The 27,083-nt window shown below is 40.6% G+C and overlaps 1 protein-coding gene across 5 annotated transcripts; it reads right to left on the bottom strand.

The window, feature by feature from the left end:
• Window positions 1-235: 235 nt before the first annotated feature.
• LOC146663635 (uncharacterized) lies at window positions 236-25,215 on the bottom strand. 5 transcript variants are annotated; one of them, XM_085416488.1, is made up of 21 exons: window positions 25,043-25,215; window positions 23,982-24,070; window positions 23,798-23,851; window positions 23,635-23,715; window positions 23,465-23,553; window positions 23,339-23,375; window positions 23,123-23,247; window positions 20,309-22,861; window positions 20,056-20,132; window positions 18,609-18,744; window positions 18,150-18,207; window positions 15,387-15,475; window positions 14,929-15,131; window positions 14,751-14,838; window positions 12,445-12,522; window positions 12,232-12,272; window positions 11,600-11,683; window positions 7,677-7,734; window positions 4,780-4,853; window positions 3,944-4,004; window positions 236-484 (listed from the first exon to the last, which is right to left on the bottom strand). In XM_085416488.1, the coding sequence occupies exons 2-21, from the start codon at window positions 24,053-24,055 to the stop codon at window positions 390-392; spliced, it is 4,155 nt and encodes a 1,384-aa protein (XP_085272614.1). In that variant the 5' UTR covers window positions 24,056-24,070; window positions 25,043-25,215; the 3' UTR covers window positions 236-389. The 5 variants fall into 5 exon arrangements, with proteins under 5 accessions (XP_085272614.1, XP_085272612.1, XP_085272613.1 ...); XM_085416486.1 differs by having other exon boundaries at window positions 15,372-15,475; window positions 25,043-25,214; XM_085416487.1 differs by having other exon boundaries at window positions 14,929-15,134; window positions 25,043-25,214.
• Window positions 25,216-27,083: the final 1,868 nt, after the last annotated feature.

Genomic DNA, 27,083 nt, shown 5'->3' with positions numbered 1-27,083 from the left:
AACTAAATATTTTAGACTGTTGATAAGATTTGAAAAGGAAACAAAATATTTCCTGCCCTTATCTGATCCAGCACAGTAAATCTTTTGTGCCATTTTATTCCCACAGCGGCTGTTCAATAATGCAGAACATGTTGCAGTTTGCAAACCATGTTCAGGAAACTGAACAGGCATTGTATAGTCCTCATAGACAGCACTGACATTTGTGCTTTAAAACCGGAAGAAAAACTCAATTCAGGCCTCTTTAGTCGAGTACTTTATATACATCATACAATGAGAGACACAGAAATATGTATAACAGGTGGATATTTTGGAAAAACAAAAAATGGAACAGTTAAATTCCCCATAAGAGGTCATAGTGAAGCCGTGGGAAGATCTCTGGGTTCCTTGGGTTATGTTCTGTAGCTGCTGTAATTTTGAAGGGTGTAGGTCGCAACTGTATCCAACAACCAACCACGGGTTACAACAGTAGCTTGTTTGGAAAGACCTGCAGAGAGGACAGATGTTAATGCCTTCTAAAGATAAAGTATTGAAAGTGTGAACACGCATGAAACAGGACATGAGTGCGGTGTAGGTGTAGGGTTAGAGCAGGTGAAATTCCAACAAAAAGCCTTTGAGGGCTTATAATGTCTCCAACTTTTACATCTGTATGATTAATGCTCTAATAACAGTAAGAGCTAACAGTTGAAGGAGAACCAGTATTCATATTTTAATGCATGAGGCTTGTATTACTCTACATTGTCTCCATTTTCAGCAAATGCCATGAAAAGATCTTCCTGCAGTGTAATAGTCCAGCTCTCAGGCCTTTCTGACTACCCTAGCCTTTCAGCGGCTAAGTCCCAAACCAGCTGCTACTGCTGAAAATATGGATCTAGAAAAACAAACAAACATGAATATATAATTTCATTTGTTGAAAGATGCCACATTCACTATTAGGAAAAAATAACACTGCATTTATCTGGGACTATTTTCAGCTGGGGAATAATTGTTAAGCTTTTATGAGGGGATGATGATGCACTTATTTGTGTGTAGCTCAAGTTTTTAATTGTATCCACGATATGTAAGGGGTTAGGTTCCAGCACACAAACCCTAACAGCTGTAGTCCTTTAGTGAAAGCATACACTTAGCGACCACCCTATTAGATACATCTTGCTAGTACTGAGTTACCTTCAGTTTTTTGCTCTCGGCTGACAGGAATTGCACTTGGTGCGGTCTTCTGCTTCTGTAGACTATCTGGTTCAAAGTTTTACACGATCAAAGATGCTCTTCTGCACACTTTGATTACAACCAGTTTGGCCATTCTCCTATGATCTGATATCAACAGGGGATTTTTCTCCAAAGACTGGACATTTTCTGTTTTTTTAACCATTCTCTGTAATTCCCAGAAATGGCGTGTGGGAAACTTCCAGTAGATCTGGGACTAACAACTCTGCCGCATTCAAAATCCCTTAAAATAACCCCCGCTCCCCAACCCTCAATTCTGATTCTCAGAAATCCGACAAAACAAAATAACAGTCCTTAAGTCAGTGTTCTGTACTTACATCTCCAGATAAGGTCTTTTATAACACATATCTATAAATGCTGCCTTTACACCCATGAATTATAAAGGATGGGTGACTGAGAAAGGCAGTGATTTCAATCAGTGGAGCCCAAGCAGAGGATAGCAGACGATACATAGCAGTGAACGAGTGGAGGAACTGCTCGTTTACCTGCTCTATAGGTGCCAGAGGACATGGAAGAGAAAAAGCTACATTAAATATGTAGCAGTGCAAATTAGGATGCTATGAGGAGGGAAACGAGGTGTTACTTGCTCCCCTTCTCTTTCAAACTGTCAGCTCTCCTCATGCAACATCAGCCCCTCTGTTCTGTGGCCAATTTGTTTTGACATTCCCCACGCTGCAATCTGAAATTTACTCTTGGCCATTTCTCTGCTGCTCAACTCCCTTCACACATGCTTCCCTGAAAAGTCACTCTCCTCGCTCTTGTTGGGGACCTGTCTCATTTTGGTTGGCAGCATCTGCCATTTTCACCGTTCTGTCGCTCTCCAATTGGTCCTTACGGAAAAAATGCATTCGAAACCGCGCACTGATGGACAGACAGGTGCACTGACATGCACAGCAGCCCCGGATGTCTGTGCTTGTGGGGAATATTCGTTCATTACAGTCAGTTTAGATACAAAACCTCACCCTTAGATAATCTCATACCCAGTCATCAATGTAATAAATTGATTTAAATTCAAAATTTATTTGGGAGACTGAATAGGATAGCATCGCTGTTAAAATGAAGATATTTTGGGGGTGGCAAACCTGCAGTAAGATCCACCACCATGCGGGTACACAAAAAAAGTTTTTAAAAGCTGCAAAATTCCCCCAAACTGAGCTTTTCAGCAGGGCATGAGGATGCTTAAGACCAGAACTGTGTGAGAGACTAACAGTGCAACAAGCAATGGGTCCGTATTAGGATACTATATCCACGTAAATTAAACTAAAGCTTTTTGAAAGTATGAAACTTCTTTTACAGTGTAACGTGCATCATTCAGAAAGCTAATGTGTTTTTGCTTGTGACGACACCAACTATTTCCTCCTGTAGTGGGTGTCATTTACTCTGTCTCTGTGGTGCTTTCATGGGTTATTTTTAAAGCCTAACCCTTTTGGCGATCATCAGTAATGTAACAAGATAATAAATAGACCTTAGTAATGTGTACTGGCTAGCACTGGCTAACTAGACATCATCACCCTTTGTGTCTCTACAATCAGATTAAATCTTTAGTTAATATTCGGTTAACTGAATAAAATACTTTTATTTTGAAACAAACAAAAGCTCACTGGTAAAATCTACTGTAACTCGGTCACAATAGATTATAAGTAATCAACAAACAGCCGGTTCCCAAATGATTGCCTTACACTTTTTCACATCGGCAGTCAATTTCGAGTAGCGGCAACCAACTGGTTGCCCGTTTTCAATCACAAGCCAATTATATAGGTCGTTTAGTGCAAGGAAATATGTTTCCTACAACTTCAGATTGATTGATGAAGCTTTGCAAACAACTGCTATTTCATTTTTCTTTTCTTTTCTTTTTTTTCTTTTAAATGCAGCTAGATTGCCATCATGTTGTAATCCATCAGAGTCAATTTGCCCTGATGAACCAAACTCATCTGTGATATGTCTGGAATGGGACTCAGTTCCACTGGTTTCCATCGGTCCGGCTGCAACTACATCACTAATTTCTGATCAAAACGAAGTAACGCAGGTGGACTGTGAATGTAAGCAGCTATTGTGAATATAGCCGTTTCACACCCATTTCAAACCCAACAAGCTCTTTGCACACTGTTGTAATACACTGCAGAGACTAAATCATCAGCTAAATTAACTGGAATGCTAAATACTAGTTACAGAGAAAAGCCAACTTTCAATAAATCTATAAATAAAACTTTGTAATAATTAAGAACATTAAGAAAAAGAAAAATGTCTGTCTCCTTTTCTTTTTAGCATTTGAGCATAATATTAAAAAACAAAAACAACTGACTCCTTGGCACAAACTCATTTTGTAATGTGAAAATCTTTTCCATCCATTATTTGCCTACAAAATGTGTCATCACTTGGTGTCACTTCTTTGTTGCACCATATCAAGGCTTATGAAATCTCATCTTATATAATAACACAAAACTATATTAGTACACTGTGTGTCACACACAATTCTTGTCTGTCTCTGTAGTAGCCCGAACCCCTCGGTGAGGCTGTGTATGAATATGTAACCCCTGTTACGGGGTCAGTCTAATCTCTGTCTTCACGACCTCTGCGTGTGGAAGCATGTAATAGACTATTTGCTTGTGAGAGAGACAGAAATAAGCCAATTAGGTTAAAATAAAGTGAGTTATGATCAGATATTAAAAAAATTAATTAATTAAAAGGTGAAAATTTATTTTTATTTCTAGCCAAGACTCACTGTTGTAAGTTGAAGATGATGACTCTGGTTTAGGCTGTACAATGACGAGCTGCCGGGACTTCTGCGGAACAAAAGGAGTAGAAAAAACAACAATTTCTCATCATAAAACGAAGCACAAATAGAACAAACAGTTTAGTACTTACAATCAGTCAAAATGTTAAAGCGCAGTATTTTTATCCTTGCCTGTCGATCGATCTTGTCTGGAACTTTCTAAATGACTCACGGCTGATTAAGCAGCGACTGTGATTACTGCATCTCTGACTGTCAGTAATAATAAATGTTGCCTTTTTAACCATAATTAGTGTCACGTCTGCTGAACAATTCAGCATTAATGTGTCATTTTCAAAAATGAAATTAAACCCAGGAGACAAATAAGAGGCACTAATGCAGCTTTGTGAGACAAAGAGTTGCTCTGGGAGGCATCTGCTTTACCGAATGCTGCCTGACTTGTACCCGTAATGGAGCGCATCGCGGGGATCGTAAGTGAAACAGAGACATTAACGCTGAAATTTCATATACAGGAATTTTTTGCCTTCTCCCTCCCCTCACCCCGAACCAGTCGTGGCAGATGGCTGCCCCTTTCCTGAGCCTGGTTCTGTTGGAGGTTTCTTCCTGTTAAAAGGGAGTTTTTCCTTCCCACTTTTGCCAAGTGCTTGCAGACAGGGTTTTTTCTCTATTATTGTAGCATCTTACCTTACAGTATAAAGTGTAAGTCATCCTAGATCTAGTTTTAAACCAATCTTAAGATACATTTTGAAGTAAGAGAGGAAAGCATGAATTTAGAACAACAGTGGCTCTTTGTGGAGTTTATAAGTTGAGCGGCTGGACACTCTTACCTGTTTACCATCGAGTAGAAGTGGATTTTTCACTACAGCAGCTCCACAGAGCTCCACCATCCACTCCATTTTATCTGTCGGAAACACATGAAAATGTCTATTTCAGGAAAATAAAAGATGATCAGATCTGCTTTTACTGCCTCTAACCCCAAGGGGACACACAGCAGACCCATTTCAAGCTAAGCTTTACTTTGATCAGATGGACAAACACAGGTCAGAGATTCACTCGCTGCTCCAGATTCATTTGTGCAGTTCACTCGGTCAACACACATTTAACTTCATTCAGAAAACTGTGTTTATATTCCAGCAGCTCACAGGAAATACCACAAGTGCCATCAAAAAGATAAATCAACAACTCATCTTCCTGGGTACGTTCATTCATGTCAGGAAAACACTGATGAGCGTCTTCTGCGAGCTCTAGATAACATCAATATGTATCAACCCGAGTGGTTAAATAATGCATGAAATCCCAGAAGAAAACAGCTCCGTGTTTGTGCCATGTTAAAAAAAAGAAAAGAAAGTCTTTTAAACGACTCACGCTAGCTAGCAGATGTCAACCCATTAGCAAAGCTTCATCGATCCAGCAAGCAGCGGGGAGGATGCGGCAGGAGCACTTTTAGAGCCCCAGGAAGAAGGAAAATGAAGAATGCTGCCTTCAGGGGTTTTAAGCAACGAGGACCCCCCTGAGACCTTCAACCATGATCTCTCTCTCTCTCCATTCAACCATGTTGAAAGGGAAGAGCCAAGAATTATGCTGTATGAAGGGCAACCGAACTGCTTATAAGCTTGTGTTGGGAGGTCATAAACAGTTTAAATCCTTGGCACCAAAGTTATAAACCTCTTACAGAAACTGCAAGAGCATTCTGGAAAAGGAGTCTTGCAGACGACTTTGTCCATGGTTGGAAGCTCATTTCCACTTTCTGTTCAGAAATAATTTCCAGACTCCATAGCAACTGCTGTGCAATGTGACAAAACCACACCAAAAACATCTCACACGACTCCTAAGTACGTATTCAACCCACCCACACGCTGGAATCACTTGTCATTGTTCTCCAGTGCTGAAATGACAGAGGTTAAAAACAGCACAGGTTTCAAGCTATTCTCAGTGTCAGTCAAAAGCTGTGTGAGCTACTTTAACTGTCCCTCTCCTTATTGTCTTCTTTCTCCCGTGTGTCTATCAGAGTCTTGCAGGACGGAGGCATCAATAAGATGGAATAAGGGCGGTCGAGAACAGTATTTCTTGATTGAGAAAGCAACATTGCAAACAGCAAGATGGAAACAATGCAATAAAACACCACCTGAGGTTTTCAGACAACTATAAAAAAAGAAAGTTTTAAAATCTTTGTTTTTGCAGCCAGTAATTTGAGGCACCATGTGGGTGTTGCTTGCCCTGTGGTGTTTTAGAGCTTTGTTCCTGAATCAACCGGAAACAGAAAATAGAAATAGAAAAGTGGAGATGACAGTTAAAGTTTGCATAAATTTGAATGTGCAAAAGAAAAAAAAAAAAAGATGCAGGTTCATTGCACAATGAAAATTCAAAGCAGAGTCAAAGTGTTTGTTTTTTCTATCCAGGTATGTTTTTACTGCATTGGCAGTGTGTTTAGGATCACTGTCATACTTAAAAATGAAGTACCGTATTTTTCGGAACATAAGGAGCACCGGGTTATAAGGAGCACTGTCGATGAACGGGTCTGTTTTCATACATAAGGTGCACTGGATTATAAGCGAAACAAAACAGAACTTTACTCAACTCATTCTTCTTGCTTCCTCCACTTCTGTACCATTGACTCGTTAATGTTGAATTCTATCACAGCTGCTCTATTCCTATGTTGTTGCAGTATATTAATGACCAACTTCGTATTGTGGATGAATTATCTCAGTTGTTCTCCTGACTGAAGTTTGGTCCGTTTACAGCATCCTGCCATGCGATTGCATTTGTCCCTAACCATCAGGAACCTTCACGTTAACTTTTATCGAGGGGAAAAAAGTTAGCGTTCATCCTCCAGCTTCACTGTGTTTATGTTATGCTAACACAGCTGCGTTGCTTGCGATCACGTAACACATCATTATATACCAGCTAGCCCAACTTCAGTAACCCTACAAACGTCACAGCTGTTTATTTTTTTGTCTTTATTTATGTTGGAAGTGACAGCAGAGCTGTACGTTTGAATTTTTTTCAGAAATCTCTCAGTCAGAACATGCTATATCATGTTTAGGTGGAAACTAGAGAGCTAACTTCCTGCTAATTTCTAACTCCATTAAATTGAATACATTCTGTTATCATGGGTGCCTGGATGTTAAACTTAATTGTTACACCTGGTAAAGATCATTTTATTAAAGATGAAAGAATTTAGACAGTTTTTAACTCTCTGTGATGCCGCAGTGTTTGTTTGACTTTGGGACCTGAAGAGGACGGAGTTTTGGACCCAGATTACTTTGAGTCCGCAAGGCTCCTGACTACGGTAAACGTAATGCTCCGACAATCCATCAAGCGGTGCGGCTTCGTAGCTTAGCGAAGTCGTACTAAAACATTTTTGACAGATTTTTGAGCGCCCTGTGCGACATAAAATTGGTTCAAGGTCAGTAAGCAGAATTCATACATAAGGCGCACTGTCGATTTTGGAGAAAATTAAAGGATTGCAGAAGTGGAAGTGTGGAAAATACGGCCCCAAACCATCACAAAGCCTCCACCGTGCTCTTTGGCAGCAACTAATGAGGAGTGGTTTGACACTTCTGCACAGTACTGTGCTTTTTGGCCACTCTGGAGCATCTCTAACAGTGTTAGAGATATATATCATAACACTGCCTGGTTTGCATGTTCAATTTTAACCCTAAATTTACTGCAGTACACAATAAGCTTTCTTTCTGGAGATCTCATGTCACATCATGTTTCTTACCTGCAGTCATGTCTGTAAAAGGCCCCTGGAAGCAGATGCTGAAGCCCTTCATGAGCAGCTGAAAACAAAAGGAAGACTTAAAAGAAGGATAAAAAAGCTGCTTTAAAATGTTTTCAAAAATATGTAGAGTAAAGCAAGTAAAGAGGACATTTACTCAGTGGATTTAACCTTCAAACAATGCTCAACAACACTGGATGAGAGCAGCCAACACTGCTATTACCATTACAGCTGAGTGTGTTTCTGAACTCTTCACCTGTGTAAAGGGTTACAGTGGTAGAGCTGAAACACCTCTCCAAGCATATCCTGCAATTTACAACGTCTATTCCTCACTTACTGGGTAAAATAAAGCCTTGAGACCTCGTTGATTTTTTGCCCTCACTGTAATACAGTAAATGAAGTGATGAGTAAAAGAGAACCGTGCAAATAAAGCTACCGTCACCGAGGTAATATCACACTTAAAGGAGGCAAAGAAAAACGAGAGGCTCGACACCAGGGACGCTGTTTTATCACACTCAGGGTCAATAGGCTTGCTTGAAATGGGAATGTAAACTTGTTTCTTTGAACTATGATAACCACTGAAAGGAAACTCATGACACGGCCTCATCTACAGCGTGTGGCAGGATGGAAGTGTTTGAAAGATAAATGTCCGAGCGACAGGGGAGAGAAATACTCATTTCTCACGCTTCCCTGTACGTCCATAATCATCATTAGCCAGAGGTGCTCGGTGAGATGAAAAAGTGTTTCTGTTACAGATTTTTAATTTAGACAACAGCTAATGTCCTTCAGGAGGTATTAGAGTGTGATAACAAGCACACACAGGCACACACACTCACGCAGTTTCTTTGACTGATTTCCAGAGCGTTCTGGTGACAGACTCCCCGACTCTCCATTTCATCTGTTAGTCCGTTTGTCACACTAGTGCAGGTGACAGAAAGTGAATATGAACGGGACAATCTGTCTGGCTCCATCAAATTGCCGGCACGGTGCACATGCCACTTAAATAAGCCTGAAATTACTAGCTAATTCAATTAGCAGAGGTTCTTCAAAGGCAGTGATACGGCCAACATGACATCTAGCCATTTCTAATTTCCCCCCTCAGTGGCAACAGTAGTGGTCCTGCTGGCCTTACACCAAGGGGAAAATTACAATTAGCTCCTAACAACAGGGTCTGAGCTAAGAGGCTGGTGCAACACGAGGAAACAAGTTCAAGTGCTGCTTGTAATTGGGCCATTTTATTTTATTTTCCTCTCTGAATCACAGACTATTCTTTGTGGACTAACACTGTGCTTTTAAAAAATACGAGCAGTGGTAACTGTCGATAACAGCAGGAATTAATGCGCCGATTTGCTGTTTTTGCTTTGTTTTCCTAAATAATTGTTGTGTTCTAAAACAAATTTGCTTCATCCAGTCAACATGTTGACATGCTGCAAAATCTCTATAAGCTACAGTAAAACAGACTGACAGAATGGAAAGGCATTGGTGGGCTAATGAACTGAACAGATGAAGAAGATGTGCATCTTCGTGGATATATAACTAATGAAGCTTTGAGTATTTTAAAGGCAGATTTAGGGAGGAGCAATATAAATGTGGCAGAGCCACGAATCCTGTGGTGCAGGATGAAGGTATAGCTTAGATTTTCAATGCTATGTAGATGATACCCAGCTTTATTTATCCATGAAGCCAGAATGCAGTGTGTCTTAAAGACATAAAAGCCTGATGACCTCTAAGTTTGTGCTTTCAAATTCAGATAAAACGGAGGTTATTGTACATCGTCCCTAAAAATCGTAGTAATCTGGTATCTTTACCTTTTCTAGACAACATTATTGACCTCCAGTAACACTGTGAGGAAACTCAGAGTCTTTTTTAACAATGATATGTCCTTCAGTGTGCACCTTAAACAAATATGCAGAACTGGTTACTTGCATTTGTGCAAACATTAGAAAATAGAAATAGGGGAGGAGAGAACTCAGTAGGTAGAGTGTTTGCCCCATGATCGGAAGGTCGGGGGTTCAACTCCACCGAATAGCTCCCCTGAGGTACCCCTGAGCAAGGTACTGTCCCTACACACTGCTCCCCGGGCGCTGGATTGGTGGCTGCCCACTGCTTCACTGAGTGAATCTGTTAAATGCAGAGAGAAATTTCCCTACAGGCGATTAATAAAGTATACAAAAAAAAATAATACTGTCCCAGTTTGATGCTGAAAGACTTAATTCATGCATTTATTACTTCTAGGCTGAACTACTGTAACTCATTATAATCGGGCTGTCCTAAAAGCTCCCCAAAGACTCTTTAGTTGTTCCAAAATGCATCAGCTAGAGACTAACAGGGACTAGAAAGACAGCACCCATCTTATCTTGCAGACCTCATAGTACTGCATTACCCCAAGAGAGCACTTCGCTCTCAGACTGCTGGTTTACGTGTGGGTCCTAGGATATTAAAAAGTAGAATGGGAGGCAGAGCTTTAAGGCTTCAGGCCCCTCTTCTGTGGAACCAGCTCCCAGTTTGTTTGGGAGACAGACGGCATCTCTACTTTTAAGATTAGCCTTAAAACTTGGATTTTTAATAAAGATTACAGTTAGTGCTGAATCAGGTGACCCTTAGTTAAACTGCACTAAGTCTAAGCTGCTGTGGGACTTCTTATCACGTACTGTTTCTTCTTCTTTTTCTTATTCACTCAGAGAAATACCAATTCAATCTCTGGTTCTCTTCCATAGTGTGTCTCCCTCCCCTCACCGTAACTGGATCACAGCAGGTGGCTGCTCCTCCCAGAGCCTGGCTCTGCTGGATAATTTTTCCTGTTAAAAGGGAGTTTTTTCTTCCCACTGTTTCCAAGTGGGATTCACAGGGAATCATCCGATTGTTGGGTTTATTGCTCTATTCTTGTAGGTTCTTTACCTCAGAATATAAAGCGACTTGAGGTGATTTTGTGCTATACAAATCAAACTGAATTGAATGCATTGCAGTTTCAGTGAGCATGCAAATTATAATATCCAATAATTATACAGGTAATATGATATAATGATCATCCAAAAATAATCTACAACTAAAAAAAATCCTGTGGAGCTATAAGGCTATGTTGTTAACAATCAAGCACACATAGTAAAAAGCTATTGTGCCATTCATCAATACCATTTCTCCTCAAAAGTAACAATAATGCAAAGCCACATACTTGACCCTACCTGAAATCTTTGTTATGCACCTCTTTAACTGTACCTTTTGTAGCTGTACCGCTCTTATCAAAGTTTCAGAGTACTTTTAGATTTTCTTTTAAGCCTCAAGCTAAAACATCCGTTTTAAAGCTATAATATTAATTTTATGTGGCATAGGACTGCACAATTAACTGAATTTTAATCTTAATCAAGATTTTAGCTTTCCACAATTAAATCAAGACGATCGACTGATATTGCTCCATCAATCGAATGCAAAGCACCGCCAGATCACTGCCTGATGATGTGGCTGCATATGCCAGTCACAGCTGTTCCCCTGGAGACTAAGGTTTTCTGGATAGAAAGTAGCACTATATTAAAAGACTGCTTTACAACACATAATAGTCCATTAAAACTAAATACGGATGTCTGGCACAGCTGAAACGAAGAGCTTGTCCCTCAAAGCAGATCATTGTGTGGAAACACTCCAAACACAGCAAATGACAAATAATATGCAAGAACTGCTGGACGAGGGTGCCTGCACTGCAAAGGAGCACAACTCACTGACTCAAGCCCCTGAAAACGCACCAAACAGTATAACAAATGTATGAATATTCATATTGTTGTCTTTTGTATTGAATTGTAAATAACTGGAGATGAGTTATTATTGTTTGTTGACAATCCATACCACACTTGATCTATGAAGCTTTATGATCAATTTCTATTTTTATTATACGAGTATATTTATCAGTCCCCTTCAGTTAATAAAGCACTCACATTACTGTCTTCAGTGGTCCGAGCTCTTGAGGGGCCCTGGTGGTTGGGCCCATTCACCACATCCCCTCTCACCTCAAACGGACTCTGGTTAAGAAGAAAGCAAAAAGACTCAAATAGGCAAACATGAAGCTCACAGTTAGCGTAAAAATTTTCGGCTCGGTTATTTTCTATTTTCATTTTCGTTTTAAAAACAGCCTAAGTGATTATTCAATCTCAGGACTGAATTTAAACACAGAGTCTGTTAAGAGTAATTAATTTCTTCCCAGAGTCAGGTATGCTCTTATGAGTACACTGAGCATTCTTCAATGTGACAGCAATCAACTTTTAATCGTAAAGAGTGCATTTCTGTGTTCATGATATAATGCTTTTTTTTTTCTTCTTCTTAAAACTGCCCCAGTGATGGATAAAATAACTTGAAATACCGATACTAAATGTAGCCTGGCTGGATTACACTGGCCTATCACAGAAGCAGACTTGCTAAAACAAATGGATGGCTAATCATTTATGGTGGTATATCACAGCAAGCCACAGCCAGAGATTCATCATGTGGCCTTAATTCAACATCGGGACAAACACAGATGTGACTGTAAGCCACTGCTGCGCTGATTCAACGAGCACGCGGGCGAGCGTACCTCATCTAAGACTTTCTTTTGTTTGAAGCACTCAGAAATCCCTACAGAGAGAAAAAAAGAGCAAAAGATTGCGAGCTTATTATCTGACACACAAAAACTTTACTGTGTAAAACACCCTTTTATTCCAGCCTACCTTTTCATGCCATGCTGTTTTTTACATTTAAATTTAGACTAATTACTCTTTACTTATTAGTTAAGTTAAGTTATACTTACACTGGAAACTCAACACCCACTTCCTGCCTGCAATTCCCAGGAAGTATTTCAGTGTGCGCTCACATACCAGCTGTTCATCTGGCAGAGAGAGAAAAAGAGCAGACGCATGAAAGGAAATGCAAAATACGAGAGCTCTTTCATGAGGTGATTGTACAAATACACCTTATACACTGTAAAATTGACCAAGTATCTTTTAAGGCCTACAAGTCACAAACTTGCTAAGTGTGAGTCCATGGAGCTATACGAGGGGCTAGAGATGCTCAGCTGGCTCCTTACTACCAACTGAGCATCCTTTGAATACCATGGCCTACCTGAGCCTTGCTGACATGTCCATATCTTTATGACCGCAGTCTATCCATCTTCTGATGGCTGTTTCTAGCTGTATAATGTGCCATGTATCAAAGCTTAAATAATCTCACAGTGGTTCCTTGAACATGGCAGTTCACTGTGATCAAAAGCCCCCCCCACACTAACTAGATTGTAATCAAATAAAGCAATATGGCATGTGATGAAATGGGAGATTCACATCATACATGTGCTGCCAACCAATCTAACCCATGAAGAGTTCAGGCAGTTAAGAAGACAGAAGGAGGTTGAATGAAGAACCAGCGAGTTGTACCTAATAAATTGACCAGTGAGTATAAAGGTTATTATATGTTATTAAGGTTATTAACCGTCTGAGCTCTTGGACGCAACGCTAAAAGGTTTCTGTTGCAAAACAAAGGACAATATATGGTTATAACTTCTGCTCACTCTTGCCAGAAATTACTTTTTTAATATGTTATCATTTGCAGTATTATCATTATTACATTTAAATTTAATATGGAAATCCTGGTAAAGTGTTGTAAACAAAGTATAGTCATTCTTTTTCATTAAAAATAAGATTAACTGATGGCCTATAGTTGCAGTCACACAAGACTTATTATCTCAAAGCAAATGTAATCAGTAGCAGTGTTGCAGTGCAACTCAATAGACTTACAACACTTTGCGTTCCAAGTTATGAGTTATTTAGCTACTTTTTAATAAGCAATCAGTTAATTCTAACATTTTTCTCCTTTCCTCTGTTCTTTCTGTTGCCGCAAAAAGGATAAAGCCTGATGCAATCCAGCTGCTCTCCAACTAGTGTCAGTTACCATGTGGCTCTGCTCACGAGATTTGCAAGGAGCCATTTATTCTAATATTTCAGATTTACGAGTGAAAAGGACAAGAACAACACCACAGTGAAATTCAAATTGCGTCTGGGTGATAATAAGTCAATAAGTCTTTCAGGCTCACAAAGAGCTCACTTCAAGTTTGAAGTAGCACTTTCAAGCTAAGAGCATCTTCACAACAGCTCCAAAACATCAACAGTTAGGTTTTAGTTCAGCGGAGTCTGGTTAAGTGGCGAGACGAGATGCTCCCAGTCTGAACTGGGAACGAGGTAAAGTCAGTGTACTCAGAGGTAGATTCACAGTAGACTGCACACACAGTACAACCTAACATGTGCAAAATGACTTAAACACGTTTCTTTCCCCAGTCGAGAATAATATTATATAATTGCTATTAAATGGCATAAATCGGGAGACCTAACAACAAGAGGAAGCCAAGACAGATCAGAAGTCAGATGGTCTAACAGGTGAGTCAATACAATCGTGTCAGTGCATGCACAGGAAAAAATGTCCAACTCTGGCTCATTCTGATGATTTAAAGGAAATCAATCTTCATCTTTTCTTCTCTTTTCAAATCCGTGAAAGAGGCAGACAGAAACTTTTTAATCCAGGTAAGAGTCAAAAATGCCCATTACTGCCAGTTCTTCTGAGAAATGCATTTTAAAGGCTTACTAATGGCAGTAATATGAGACCTCCTGCTCCTTTCCCAAAATTTAACCATAAAGATCAAGAGGCCTACGATTCCTATTTTTAGTTGCCCAGGAAACCGCTGCAATTAAAAGAAAGGAGAAAAAAAAGGAGGACTTCTTAAAATGTGACAGTTAATATGGTGCTTTGGAGACAGCGAGCTTTGAAATAAAAAATAATCTATCAGAGAGGGTAATTAGCAACTAGCGGATAAATGGAGGAGAGAGTGTGTGGGGTGGAGAGAAACAGAGAGCTTATCTCCGAGGAGCGCTTTAAAAGACGCACGAAACAAGCTGTAACTACACGTAGAAAGAAAATGTCCTTTTCTAATTGCAAATGTTCTTTTAGAAAAAAAACACAAGAGCTAGAAACAACTAAAGTAATGAGGATTTAATTGCTCTGTTGCCTATCAAGCCAATTTGTCCAGTGGCTCCCTTTGACTCTAAAAGGAGAGCATGTGACTGTACTTACCTGTACGCATGATGACATGAGTCACTTCTGGTGTTACCTGGGAAACCACACGGGCACCAACTCTCTTGGCAAACTTTTTCACCATAATCTGTTGGCAACAGCGTCATATCAGTTTATTTATTCTAAAACTGACTAAGTTTAAAAAGCAAACAAACTGACTGATTGTCTAAAAGGTCACCTGCTCATTTGGGCCCAATCCTGATGACACAAGCACCAGCTTAGCTTTGCATGCGTCTTTTGGAGGGCTGTTATTTTCTTTGTCTTCTTGCCCATCGGACAGAGAACTGCTGTCCTTCTGAGTCTTAGCTGCTGAAGTTGAAGAAGGTGTTTTGGAGACTCCAGTGCCTTTGACACCGACCCCTTTATGCGCAGACGTCTGCGCTGCTGGAGAGAAAAAACATAGGACACACAGTCACCTGACCTGACCCATTCCTCTTTCACCACTTTTGGTGATCCTTCATCAGAGATTAACCTTATCAACCACAGTCAGGCTAAATCAAACCGACTCAAAAAAAAACTGCAGTAATGTCAAATTGCTCCTTTATGTTCATGTGGTATTAAATGTGCAAATAGAATAATGAAGCTATCTGAAAAAACATGTTTCTACAGTTCACTTCATACCCATCTGTGTGTCACCTTCAGGCTCTGACGGGTTGGGTTCGGGAACACCTTTGCAATCAGATGGTTCTGGGTTTAGGTTCGGTCCCGCTTCTGGAACAGCTTTCCTGCAAAACAGATGTGTCTGTAAGCTTGGCATGCATTGGTTTTAACTTTACATTTCCTGGATTTTTGACCTGCATGTACAGACTGTGCAAAGGTTCTTTGTATTTCACTTCCAAAGAGCCAGATTCCATTCTAATATTTTAAGTGGTCTTCAGCAGTACTTTTCCAGACTTTCTAAAGGTCTATGAACATTTTTCTTTGGACCCTGGTTGCTATTTTTTCCATTCATTTTGCATTTGGTTTTTGTATCCAGTTGCGTATCCAGAAGATAATTGTTACACAATGTTGGATCTGTGGATCCCTGCATATTTGGGATGCACCGATTGTGAAAGTTTTGATTTCACAATCGGTGCGTCACAGAAGGTGTAACAAATTGTTACATTTGAAATTGTTACAAATTCAAATGTAACAGAAGGTGATTGTGTAACAAATTGTTGCACAATCACCTTCTGAATTTGTACAGTTCTTCCCCATAAAACTGTATTTCCATGTGAGTTTTTGTATGTTTCAATAAATCACTGCACTTTTTCCCCATCTCCTATAATATAATACACATACTACATATACACATATAAAGAAATTATAAAACTTTTGCACAAAACTGAATTAGTACCACAGGTCTCGAGTGCCTGTTCCCCTTTGAATAACACTCCAGTTCTAATTCCTAGCAACACTTTAAGTTTGCAGAGCGGGGCTGGGACAAAATATCAATATTTTCCTCATGTGATGAGACTATGATGGCAGCAAACATCAGTATTTTTATTAAAGCATGCAGGCGCTCTAAATGGATACCCAAGCCCATTTAAATGACCAGAGTCACTATTCATGTCTGCTGATGGTGAATCTTACCAAATGAATCAGGACAAAAATAAATAAATAAAAGAGCTAATGGGAGGGAAATGGTGAGAAGCGGGGCAGAGCTAAGTAACAGAACTGACATATCATTAAAACTGAACTCTTCTCCTTCAGTTAAACAGATATTGTGATATTTCATAGATGACTGCCTTGCAATGTATTGAGCAGAGCACTATATCATGCATGATGCATTAGAATATCATCAGTTATCATCAGGATTCCCAACTCAACTGCACGCTACAGCGTAAATGTTGATCCAGGACTTGACAAAGAAAGAAAGTTGATATCAGTGACACATTCTTATATAATTTTCGGCAGAGGTATGCTTTTATTCTCCAAAATGAATAAAGTTGGTAAAGTTTCCTTTCTTTGTTTTCTTTTGGGTTTATTTCTTCACTCAAAGTCTCTGGCAGAGTGCCTGCGTTTAAATTACCTGCACCAGCTCACTGAAAACTTAGACTGCAGTGCCAACTAATCTTTCCAATTTCACTACTGCAGTTCTGGAATATGTGCTTTTTCATTTAGAACTTGTATAACCAAACCCCTCTGTGTTCTCATCCGCCATTTCTCCCACTCTCTCGCCCAAAGGACAGCACGTAGAACTCTGGGAGGCGAGAGGTTGTATGTGTGTGTCTGTGTGCGCAATCAGTCGCAAGAGATAAATTACTGTGGCGATGCAAGTTTCCCGCTAAGTGCTCTAAATGACATATAAGATGCAGTCAGTAATGACTTTTTTATTCTCCACAGCATAAGCAGATTCTGGGTTCATTAGTGAGATTATCTGCCTGTCCTCTTGAGATGCATCACCCTCTGAGAACCACCAACACACACGTACACGTGCCCGCACACACACACTCGCCAAATTTCTCCTTCAGTTACAGACTGAAAGAGGCCAATTACATGCTACTTACTCCAGTTATTGTACTGGCTAATATAGATGTATTGAAATATGGCTCCTTTTAAAATCTATAAACAATATGTAGAACCCTCTAAGGAAAGACTGCAGCGCGGTGAGGCGGACGTATTTAATTACTGAAGTCAGGTTTGAGTTCGAAGATTGTCACATGACTGGAGGCCAACATTAGGCGAGGTGATTGGTTAATTAGGCTGCTGAGCAAGCAAAGAAAACCTTCTGATGTTATGACTCATAATTCCTCCTGTGTCTTTCACAGACAGTGTTTTATTTATCTATCTATCTAGTTATCCTTTTTCACTTGCCAGCAAAAAGTTACAGGAGCTGCTCAGACACAAAGAGACGTCAAAATGTTGCTTTAACGTTAACTTATAACACAAAGGTACTTACACTCACACAAATGACTGGTATAAAATCAGACCGTCTAAAGCCTCGGCTGTTTTTAATCACCAGGTGAATACAACGGATTAAGACACCAGGAACTCAGGAAAACAAACAGTTAACATGTGGAACTGGTTTCTAGCTTTCTAAGAGTCATTTAGCTGTGATATTATCTGTTCCTCTAATCATTTCCTGTATTTCCTGTAAAGACGGACTTAATGTCTTTCAGCTTTCATGAGGTCATGGTGGACAGGGGTTAAAATAGTGTTTATTTGTGGTTTTTGCATCATGTCTATTGTTTCAAGGAATAAGTTTAAGGGTTTTTTTTCCATAGGTAAAAGAAACTGAGCAAAATAAATCAGAAACACTGACTTTTTCAATGCTATTGGGACTTATCTTACGACTTTTTGCCGATCTGTTTGTTTAGATCGAGGAGATCTTGTGAGGAGGGAGTAAAACTGATTGTGGGTATAGATATTTCTATGCAGCAGCACTGAGCAAGTCTATTTTTACAATCCTTTACTTGCCTGTCTGCGGCGTGCCCTGCGTCCTGGTCACGAGGAAGCTGTCTGTGAGCGTCTGGGCCTGCAAACACAATATTTATATTACATTTTATGACTTTCAATACTTCAAAAGACAGAAAAAAAGACTTTGTTTCGGGCATACTTCAAATTTTTGTGTTCATTCAGTTTCAATTTATCTACAGAATATTTCCTTTACAAATTGTCCAGCATGTTTTGGCCAATAAACGTCAGAAAAATTGTGAAAAATGCCCATCTTCATCTTACCAAACCTCAAATATATTTAGTTTACTACCAGGGGAAACTGACTCAGTCTTCATATGTATTTGCCTTTTGAGAGTCTGGAATTAATCAGTTTTGGATATTTTTCCTTCAGATGCTGTAAACACATAATTATCTACTCATCTTTTTTGTGAACTAATCTTTTCATCTCTGAAAATAAGCATCTGCTTATTATCTTCTTACCCATGTCTCTGGTGCTCTGATGGGTTTGTGGGGGGATTTCTTTGGAAGGACTGCTCTCTTTCTCCTGAAGCACCTCTGAGACCAGGGCCATCAGCTTCTCCAGCCTCACCAGCTCCTTCTGCATTTCTATCTTTTGCTAAAAAAGAAAAAAAAAAAAGGGGGGGGGAGAGAGATAAAGCATATCAGCTCATAATTACAATTAAGTGACGCACAGAGTGGTAATAAGAAGACAACAGAAATCTGCAATGCAGCATTTTACTGCATGAAATAAAGGAACACATGCTGGCGGCATATTTGACGTATTGCACTGATGCATGAAAAGAAGTGACAACTGTCAGTCAGTAACGAGGGACCCACGCGCAGTCATTCACATCAATTAAAGGGCATTGGTGGCTTTTGAGCCAGTGAGCATCTATTGACTGTCAAATGTTTTCATGAAGGAGCTCAAATAGCAAAAGAGAAAGCAGGTGATGGAAGCTTTTACCACCAGGCCCCGTTTCCAACAGCATCACTACGCTGTGCTTTTGTTATTTTAATTTCCTCCTGTGAGTTTACACAGCAAGTACATTGATTATGTAAAAAAGACGCACTGCTAAACAACAGAAAAGCTCTGTATCCTCTGATTTGCGTAATCCTGAGCCCCCCCCCCCCCTTCTAAACCCCAGGGCGTCAAACTTGAACTCCCCAGTCAAATCCAGTCGACAGATAAAAGTGAGAGTGCTGGAAGATGGATGGGGTAGAAAACAAGAATCATCTTCTAGGCGGCATTTCCTCTAACGTAAATGAAATGCAATTTAGAAAGCTGCTGAGGGGGACATTTTTCACTGAGCGAGGTAGTCTGTCATCCAGGCGGCTGACAGTTCGGTGCGGGGAAAATGTGGTGGCTGCCCTCTATGGGACGTAACGTGAAGGTGCATCGCTGAAAGCACAACGAAGCCAGGTAAATGCTGAGCAAGCGGAAGAGATTAGAGTGTTTAAAATAATGTCAAATCTCATTTTGATGAGAATCACAAGTTTCACATACTTTTCTTTTTAACATCTGGCACATTCATGCAGATATATATGAAACCAGTGAAAGGAATGCAATGTAAATATTGTATATGTACCAAACAGTTTACATGATCGGTTTGGTTTTCGTGTTCGTTTAGTTGTTAGTCAAAAAAATGAACTGACCGGCAAGAAATTTCTACCAGAGGTGGAGCGTGGCTCAACTTAGAAGTCAACGTGTAGAGCTGATGTGGATCCAGATCTACAGCTCCACTTTTTGGGAGGACTTTCTTTTAATTTCCATTGTGACACACAGCAAAACTGCTTTTTTAACCAGATCTTCACAAAGTGTTTTTGATGTCTTAAACAAGAAGAAACTATAAGAACATAATCGAGATCCAGATCTCCTTCATGCATCCTGTGGAGAGAATTTTAAGATATTCTGGCCCTGCTCGTTTACCTGTGTAACAAGGACTTCGCTTGAAAACTGTGACGATTCTATGGTAACACTGGTGTCATTTACTGGAACGTCACCTGCTGGGAGAGAATAGGAGCTTTTTCACATCTTATAATGGAAAGATGTTTAACTTCTTGAAGCAGGAAACCACACAGCAAGCACTCACACACGTGCATTGGCTTATAGGCTACTTTGATGCAAGCATGAAAAAAATAAAACTTCAAAAAACCATTTCAGTTAAAGAGAATCGTCTTACATTCTTCTGGCGTGCCGAACAAGTCCACAGATGCTTGACTGGAATCAACGCAGTCGGGGCTGGGGCATGCAGGTGGTAACCGATCTGCTGCATCAGCTGTTCCCTCGCATCTGTCGTCTTCACCGGAGTCGCTCCGATTCTGAGCGGAAGGACGAGCTGATGTTCCAAAGATTTGTGTCAGAGTGGGTAATTCTTCTTTGGATCCACTGCTATCGGACTCGGATGAAGGCTCCAGTCTCTGAGCCTTTCTCTTCCTCCTCGGTTTCCTATTGATGGAGGAGTTGATGCTGACCTCTCCACTACCGTTGCTGTTAATCTCTGCTTTGTGGATAGTTTGGACCGGTGACGCGATAAGGTCATCAGGGGTCAAAGAAGACTCTGGAACTCCCCTATGTTCAGCTGTGTTGACTGAGGAACACTTTAAAGTGGCAGGTGCGTCATCTTTTATCCCCTTCACATCCTCACAGTCAGCCCGACTCTCTGTGTTTTGAGAGGCTTCCTTTAGCTCGTCACATTCAACGGCTGTGAAGCGGAGACCAGAATCTACGACCTGAGGGACCACAGAAAGAGGAGGACTTTCTGCACCACGTTTTGCCTCCTTGTTAGGACTCAGTCCACTGCTAGGACTACTCCTGAAGCGACCTGAACAGTTTTGTTCAGAGATCAAGGCTTCCACTGCTGCCGGATCCCGTTTCTCAGAAACAGTTATTCTCGGCTGGACCGGTGAGTTGGAAGGAGAGATGAAATCATAAGAGGACTTGCTGGAGTCTCCTAAAGCCTTTTCTGCAGATTCAACACCAGAACAATCTTCATGTTTCTTCTCTGGTTCTTTGATGGCGTCTTTGTCTGAACCGCGGCTGCTTTTCACGTCTGGACTTCCAAGATAGAAAGATTTCCTTTTAGTTGCTTTGAAGCTCTTGAGAAGTTGCTCCGTGTCGAGCTCACTGTCGTTCCTGTCCTCCTCGTTTTCTGTTTCGGTACATTTAGTTTTACAAACCGAGGCCTGTGACTGAATACTGTTTTGATTGTCACTTTCAAGCGTTGGCCCTACCACGGCTGCATCATCTAGCTGAGCAGAGCCTGAGGCAGCATTTAACTCTTTAACAGCTTCTGTTGGCCTCAGATTCGATGTTCTCTCAGCACACTCTATGTTTTCAATCTCTCCTATGTCTTCATTATAAACACATCCATTTTTTTTAGCTGACTTTACCACCTTATTTACATCATCAAGCGCTTCGCCATTAGCATGTTCCGGCTGCTTTGCCACACTGCTGTTTCCTTCAGTTGCCTTAGCTTTCTCGCTCACCTGCTTGTGACCCTCCTGGACTTCCTCAGCAAACAGCTGAAGTCTTCTGCTTCTCCTACTGCTCTTAACGACAGGAGTTACTTGGTCCTCGCTGCTAGGGTAATTCTCAATTTGAACCTGAACTTCTTCTGCTCTCATTCTAATAACAGGGGTGGTTTCCCCATTCTGAACTCCAACGAGGACAAGGGGTTTCGGCACTCTGGAGGGCTTGCCTTTTTCGGATCTTGTGTTTCTACCTTTCCTTTTGTCAGTTTTCTTTTGCTCACCACCCTCTGATTTTGCCCGAGCTTGCTCTTGTAAGTCGCTGTCTACCTGTTGCAAAACATTGCACGTCCTTTTCCTCGTCTTCCTCCCCAGTTGTTGTTCTACATTATCAGGCACAACACTGGAAACGTCATCTCTGCCTCTGTTTTGGTGACTTTCTGGAAAGTTGTTGAACTCGTCCACATGCATGCCTGTATCAATTTCTGTCCCGATCTCCATCTGTTCTGCTGATTTACAAATGCCACTGCCATCATTTATTTCTTCTGTCATTTGCTGCTCACCCTCCACGTTACTTTTGTTTATTTTTGCAAAAGAAGCAAAACCGTTTTCCTCTCTAACACTGGAAGCATCTTCACTCTTCAATATTTCTTCAGCTATCGATGGCTCTGTAAAAACTTTAAGCGGAGGAGAGACGTTCCTGTTCACTCTTCGTCTGTAGACAGCCCCAAACACCTGCTCTTCGAGGGCTTTGGCCCGCTCTTCTTTCTTCGGATTCAGTTCACTGTTGCATTGCCTGATATCTATTGTCGAAGCGGAGGAACAGCTGTCAGAGTCATCAGAGTTTTCATCTGGTTTTTCTAACTCAAGACTTCCTTCAGCTGGAACTTTCATGAGCCACTCTGCAACCTTCTCTAAACTTTTCTTACGCTTATGGTCAAGGATCTTGTCGGGCACCACATCTTTTTTCTGCTTCTTCCTAGAGGACTTTCTTTGGGATTGGTCTTCGTTTTCATCTGGAATGAATGATGAATAAAGGGAGGCATTCTCCCGGCTCCTTTTGCCTCTATTCCTACGCGTTTTTGAAGTATTCGCCACAACGTCTGACATTTCAGCTTTCACTGGTTCCCCGTTGTCTGTGGGGCTGGACATTTTCTTGTCAGACGTTAGTGGAGCATCACCAAGCCCGCTATCCAGAGCTTCATTTTCTGTCGTCAAAGGAGCGGAATCTTCAAGCCCCATGAGTCTTGCAAATCCATTCCGGGCTGTTACAGAAAAAAAAACAGTATAAGAAAATCAGGTTCATTCGCAAGCTTTGATTAAGTCATATTCACTTCACATCCATCTCTTTACTCTGTCCTCTGTAAGGACTTTACACATATTTTTTTTCCCAACCCAAAGAAAAAGGTGGTAGAAATGCTGATATCACACTGTGGGCAGCAAATATACACCTTAGTAGTGTATGTTACACCAAAGCACTGGCAGTAATGTGAGTAATATGACAATTGATTTGAGGAAGATTTCACCTGCAATAGTTGAGGAGTGGGATTCTGGAAGATCACCAAAGAGTGCATTTTGTTCATTGTCAATGTCAGTGCCACATTCATCTCCAGATGTCAGAGCTCCTTTAGTAGTTTCTGCACCTGTGACACTGGATAGAAGAAAATACGCAACGCTGTATCTGAGCAGACTGAGTCAATAAATGACCGTTACTGTGAAAAATAAATCTTAATTGTTCCAACCCTGCACATCGCCCTTGCTGGGATGTTCCAGTGAAGTCTGAAAATGTATAGATGTAATGTTAACAGGTGACATAATGCAAGCCAATTCCATGACATCATTTTAGAAAGTCTGTGATATAACCTTACAGTTTGTGCCAGTGTCATGCTCATATGCTTGGATCATGTCCTGCAAACCAGCGACAAGTTTCTGAAACCCAGGGCTCTCCTGTAAGCTCCTGTAAGCAGAAAAACAATTACAATGAGCTTTCACGTATTATAATACATGTTAAACCATCTGCATATATATTCTGTCCAACCTTTTGGTGACTGTGCTTTTACACACGGGGCAGTTGGCTTTGTTTTGTTTGGATTTGTCCAAAAGTTTCATCATGCAAAATCTGGTAGAAAAAGAGAGCTAAAGTCATAAGCATGAAGCCTGTGCATATTTAACAGAAGCTTTTCAGTTAAGAAGACACTTACTTGCAGAATTGATGGTCACACTTAGTAGATACCGGAGCAGTCATTAAATCCAAGCTATAGACAAAAGAACACCTACGTGAAAAAAACAATCTAAATCTTGTAAAAAAAATAAATAAATACTACAAAAGCAGAAGAATGATTTTATATATTATTAACACAGGCTCTTATTCTAAATAATGCTCACCAAATGGGACACTGCAGAGTCTCCCAAAGCGCCGAAATCCCTTTCTTGACATCTGAGACTTTTGGGGTTTTCATGGTGATTCTAAAAGACTAAGAGATAAAAATCTGTGTACACATTACTGTGATCAGCATCTATAACACATTAATATCAAGGTCAGTTGTATCTATCCCTGTGTCAGAGAGGCATTCTCGTGCAGGGTATACCCTGCTGCTCGCCCTGTGGCAGCTGGGATGGGCCCCAGCCCCCGCCACGAATGGATGGATGGCACAATGAGCAAGTCAGAGATGTACTGGGAGGTAATGAAGTAGCTTCAGTACTGGGGTAGCACGTTCAAGCTTCTATGCATGTGCAAGGAATTTGTCTGAGTCATTCTGAATGAGATGAAGTCCAAAGAGTTCTACCGATGACTCGGATGGTCCTGCAAATAAAATCCAACCTGCTTGGCATGAATGCATGGAGCCTACCTTTACAACCTATTGTTGACTGAATGTTTAACTATTCATTGCGTGTACTTTGCTCACTGTACACACAGCATGCACTGTTAGCTTGGCAGATATCTGGACAATAGGAGGATAGATTCGGTTATGTTGCAGAAAATCATGTTGTCTGAGACGCGATGTTTTATTTGTACTGGGCTCAGTGGAAACCGCACAACTATTTTCTCATCAATTGAATAAGTTATTATATAAATGGCACAAGTGCTTCAATTATACACAAAAAGTAGTCTGCCTGCTGATATTAAAGCATCATTACGTTGAAAACAGCGACCACGCAATGAAGCGGCATTGTGAAGTCAGTCAAAAGCCACTGATTACATATATTGGCAACTTTATAAAACACCGTTTAATGTTCGTACACGGTCGCTTAAAGTAGTTAAATCTCGACATCAGGCTGGCTAGCTGTCTCTGTTTTGGGGGTGTAACTTACATAACTAGCTCTGTTCTGAAACTTCTGAGACTCGGACAATCGACAAAAACACCCCGACAGACTAACATCTCATAAGAAGAAACAGATCGCGCAAGTAAATAACTGTACATATTCATAAATATTCCTAAAACTACCTGTTTTCTTGCAGTTTGGAGCCTCCAACATGAGAATCATCCGCTTCAGTTTTCCCGCAACTACCGTCTTCTTCTGCTTTGATTGAAAAGATGTTTTGTATTTAATGTAACAGCGCCCCCTATTTGACTGGAGAGTAAACCACACAAACGCACACAGCTGTGTTTCACAGTTTTCCAGACTCCTGGACTGTTGGGACAGTATCATAGCTGGACTGGCGATTTTTTGTTTTTATGGGCCGATGGATTTTTTTTTTTTTTAGGAAGGGTATATATAATGAAAGGTGTTGGATTGGCCAATTGGTCATGATCGACTCTGGGCTGGACCAATTACAGCCGAGGAGGCTGGATGCACCCTCCCCCTTGTTTAGCAATCACGTGATTTTCGCGCATTGCATGCCGGGAACTCGTGGCAAAACAATCCAAGTACCGCATCAAATGCAAGCGTTTGCAGCACCGCAAAACGTTCATTCTCCGGTTCCAATACCTTCTTGTTTTTTCTTTGCCGCACAAAAAAGGAATGTACAAAACAAAAGGAGAACAATGCCGGTCCATACAAAGACAGACTCGACGAAGAGACAAAGAAAAATACGAGGAAAAAATCAAAGGAGTGAAAGGGTCAGACCCTTAGGAGCACCCAGAGTGGACAAAAGACGTCAGCGTGCTGCTCAACTTTCACCACGCTCAGATTTATAATTATAAGGTTCTTGGAGTGAGTGCATACACTCGTGAAGTTTAGTAACTTCAGATCACTGCAACAAGCCCAGGTACAGTTTACCGACAGATGGGTGCAGGACCTTGAAATGCACCGTGTAGAACGAAAGACCATCGTACATATCATAAGTTTACCAGTCTCACAAATCGTCCTCATAAATACACATTCGTTAACCGTTTATTAATATAACCTTTGAGCTCAACGGTAATTAATTAGTAGTGGAAATAATTTCTGGTAGCATCACAGAAATGTAGCAGTGACAACAATATTGTATGCTGTAATCGCACTGGACAATTAGTGATACAAAACAACTGTTTTACCCTGTGAATAAAAGTATATGTTTTTGTCAGTGTACCATAATAACAGAAGCGAAACGCAATATTGTGTCAGGACAATTCACTATTTATGCACAATAAACAAAGGAGCATAGCGCGACAATTTCTGTTCAGCGCCAGACTTGCTTGTAACCTATATCATCAATTATGTTAAGAAAAATGACGCATTAACTACAACAAAACTCTGACCTTTGTGGGAATGCTTGGAGCAGACTAACCTGTGAGCTGGAGTGTTCTGAGACGTTATATTTGGTATATCCAGACCATCCGTCGGCTCTTACTTCGGAAACATGGCTTAAAAAATTTCTCTTCAACGACGTAATCCGATAAAAAAACGATCTCTTTACCCGTCGGCTTCCCGTGGCTGTCATGCGACCAGCTATTGCAGTTAATAATACAACAGCTTCTTGGCATTTTTTGGGTTTCTTTTTATCGCTAGTACCTCTTGCCACAAGTTCCCAGAATCCTTTGCGGTTTTACCCCTGAATGACGTCACATTTTCAATCTTTATCCTGGTGGGCCGGTCTCTAGTCAAAATGCCCGGGCCGATTTTTTGTCCCAGTCCAGCCCTGGACAGTATTCAAGGCAAATGAATGTGGTCACTAAGGAAGGAAAAAGGCCTTATAACGGTTGGCTAGACAAAGAGCTGGAAAGGATGTGCAGCAGGTTAAGTGATTGAAGATAGAGATGGACATGTGCTAACCAGTGAAGAGAGCGTGCTGAGAAGATGGAAGGTGTACTTTGAGGAGATGAAAAGAGAAGAGAAAGAAAAAGAAAAAGGAGGATAGGTCAAGGACAGTTAATGAATCATGAAGCGAAGAGGATTAGTAAGTAGAAGTAAGGGCTGCATGATCGTCATCGTTGTATTTTTACTCAGTTGTATATAGTATTTGTATTTGTATTCTATTTTTATCTTATTGTATATTTATTTTATTCTACTGTATATAGTATTTTATTTTATTCTATTCTGTACAGTTGTGTACTGTATTTATTC

The sequence above is a fragment of the Rhamphochromis longiceps genome, linkage group LG8 (assembly GCF_057381845.1).
Source record: "Rhamphochromis longiceps isolate RC_006_pf linkage group LG8, R_longiceps_female_GT1.1, whole genome shotgun sequence".
Lineage (NCBI taxonomy): Eukaryota > Metazoa > Chordata > Actinopteri > Cichliformes > Cichlidae > Rhamphochromis > Rhamphochromis longiceps.
The sequence above is the reverse complement of the archived record's forward strand: the minus strand, read 5'-3'. Positions and strand labels throughout refer to the sequence as shown.

Bases quoted from the DNA above. Each gene is read 5' to 3' on its own strand.
- LOC146663635 (XM_085416482.1), bottom strand. From the start codon at position 24,055: ATGAAAACCCCAAAAGTCTCAGATGTCAAGAAAGGGATTTCGGCGCTT. The intron at 22,862-23,122 runs GTGAAATCTTCC...TTTCTGTAACAG, and splicing joins CCACTCCTCAACTATTGCAG to CCCGGAATGGATTTGCAAGA. The intron at 11,684-12,231 runs GTACGCTCGCCC...CTTCTTAACCAG, and splicing joins AAAAGAAAGTCTTAGATGAG to AGTCCGTTTGAGGTGAGAGG.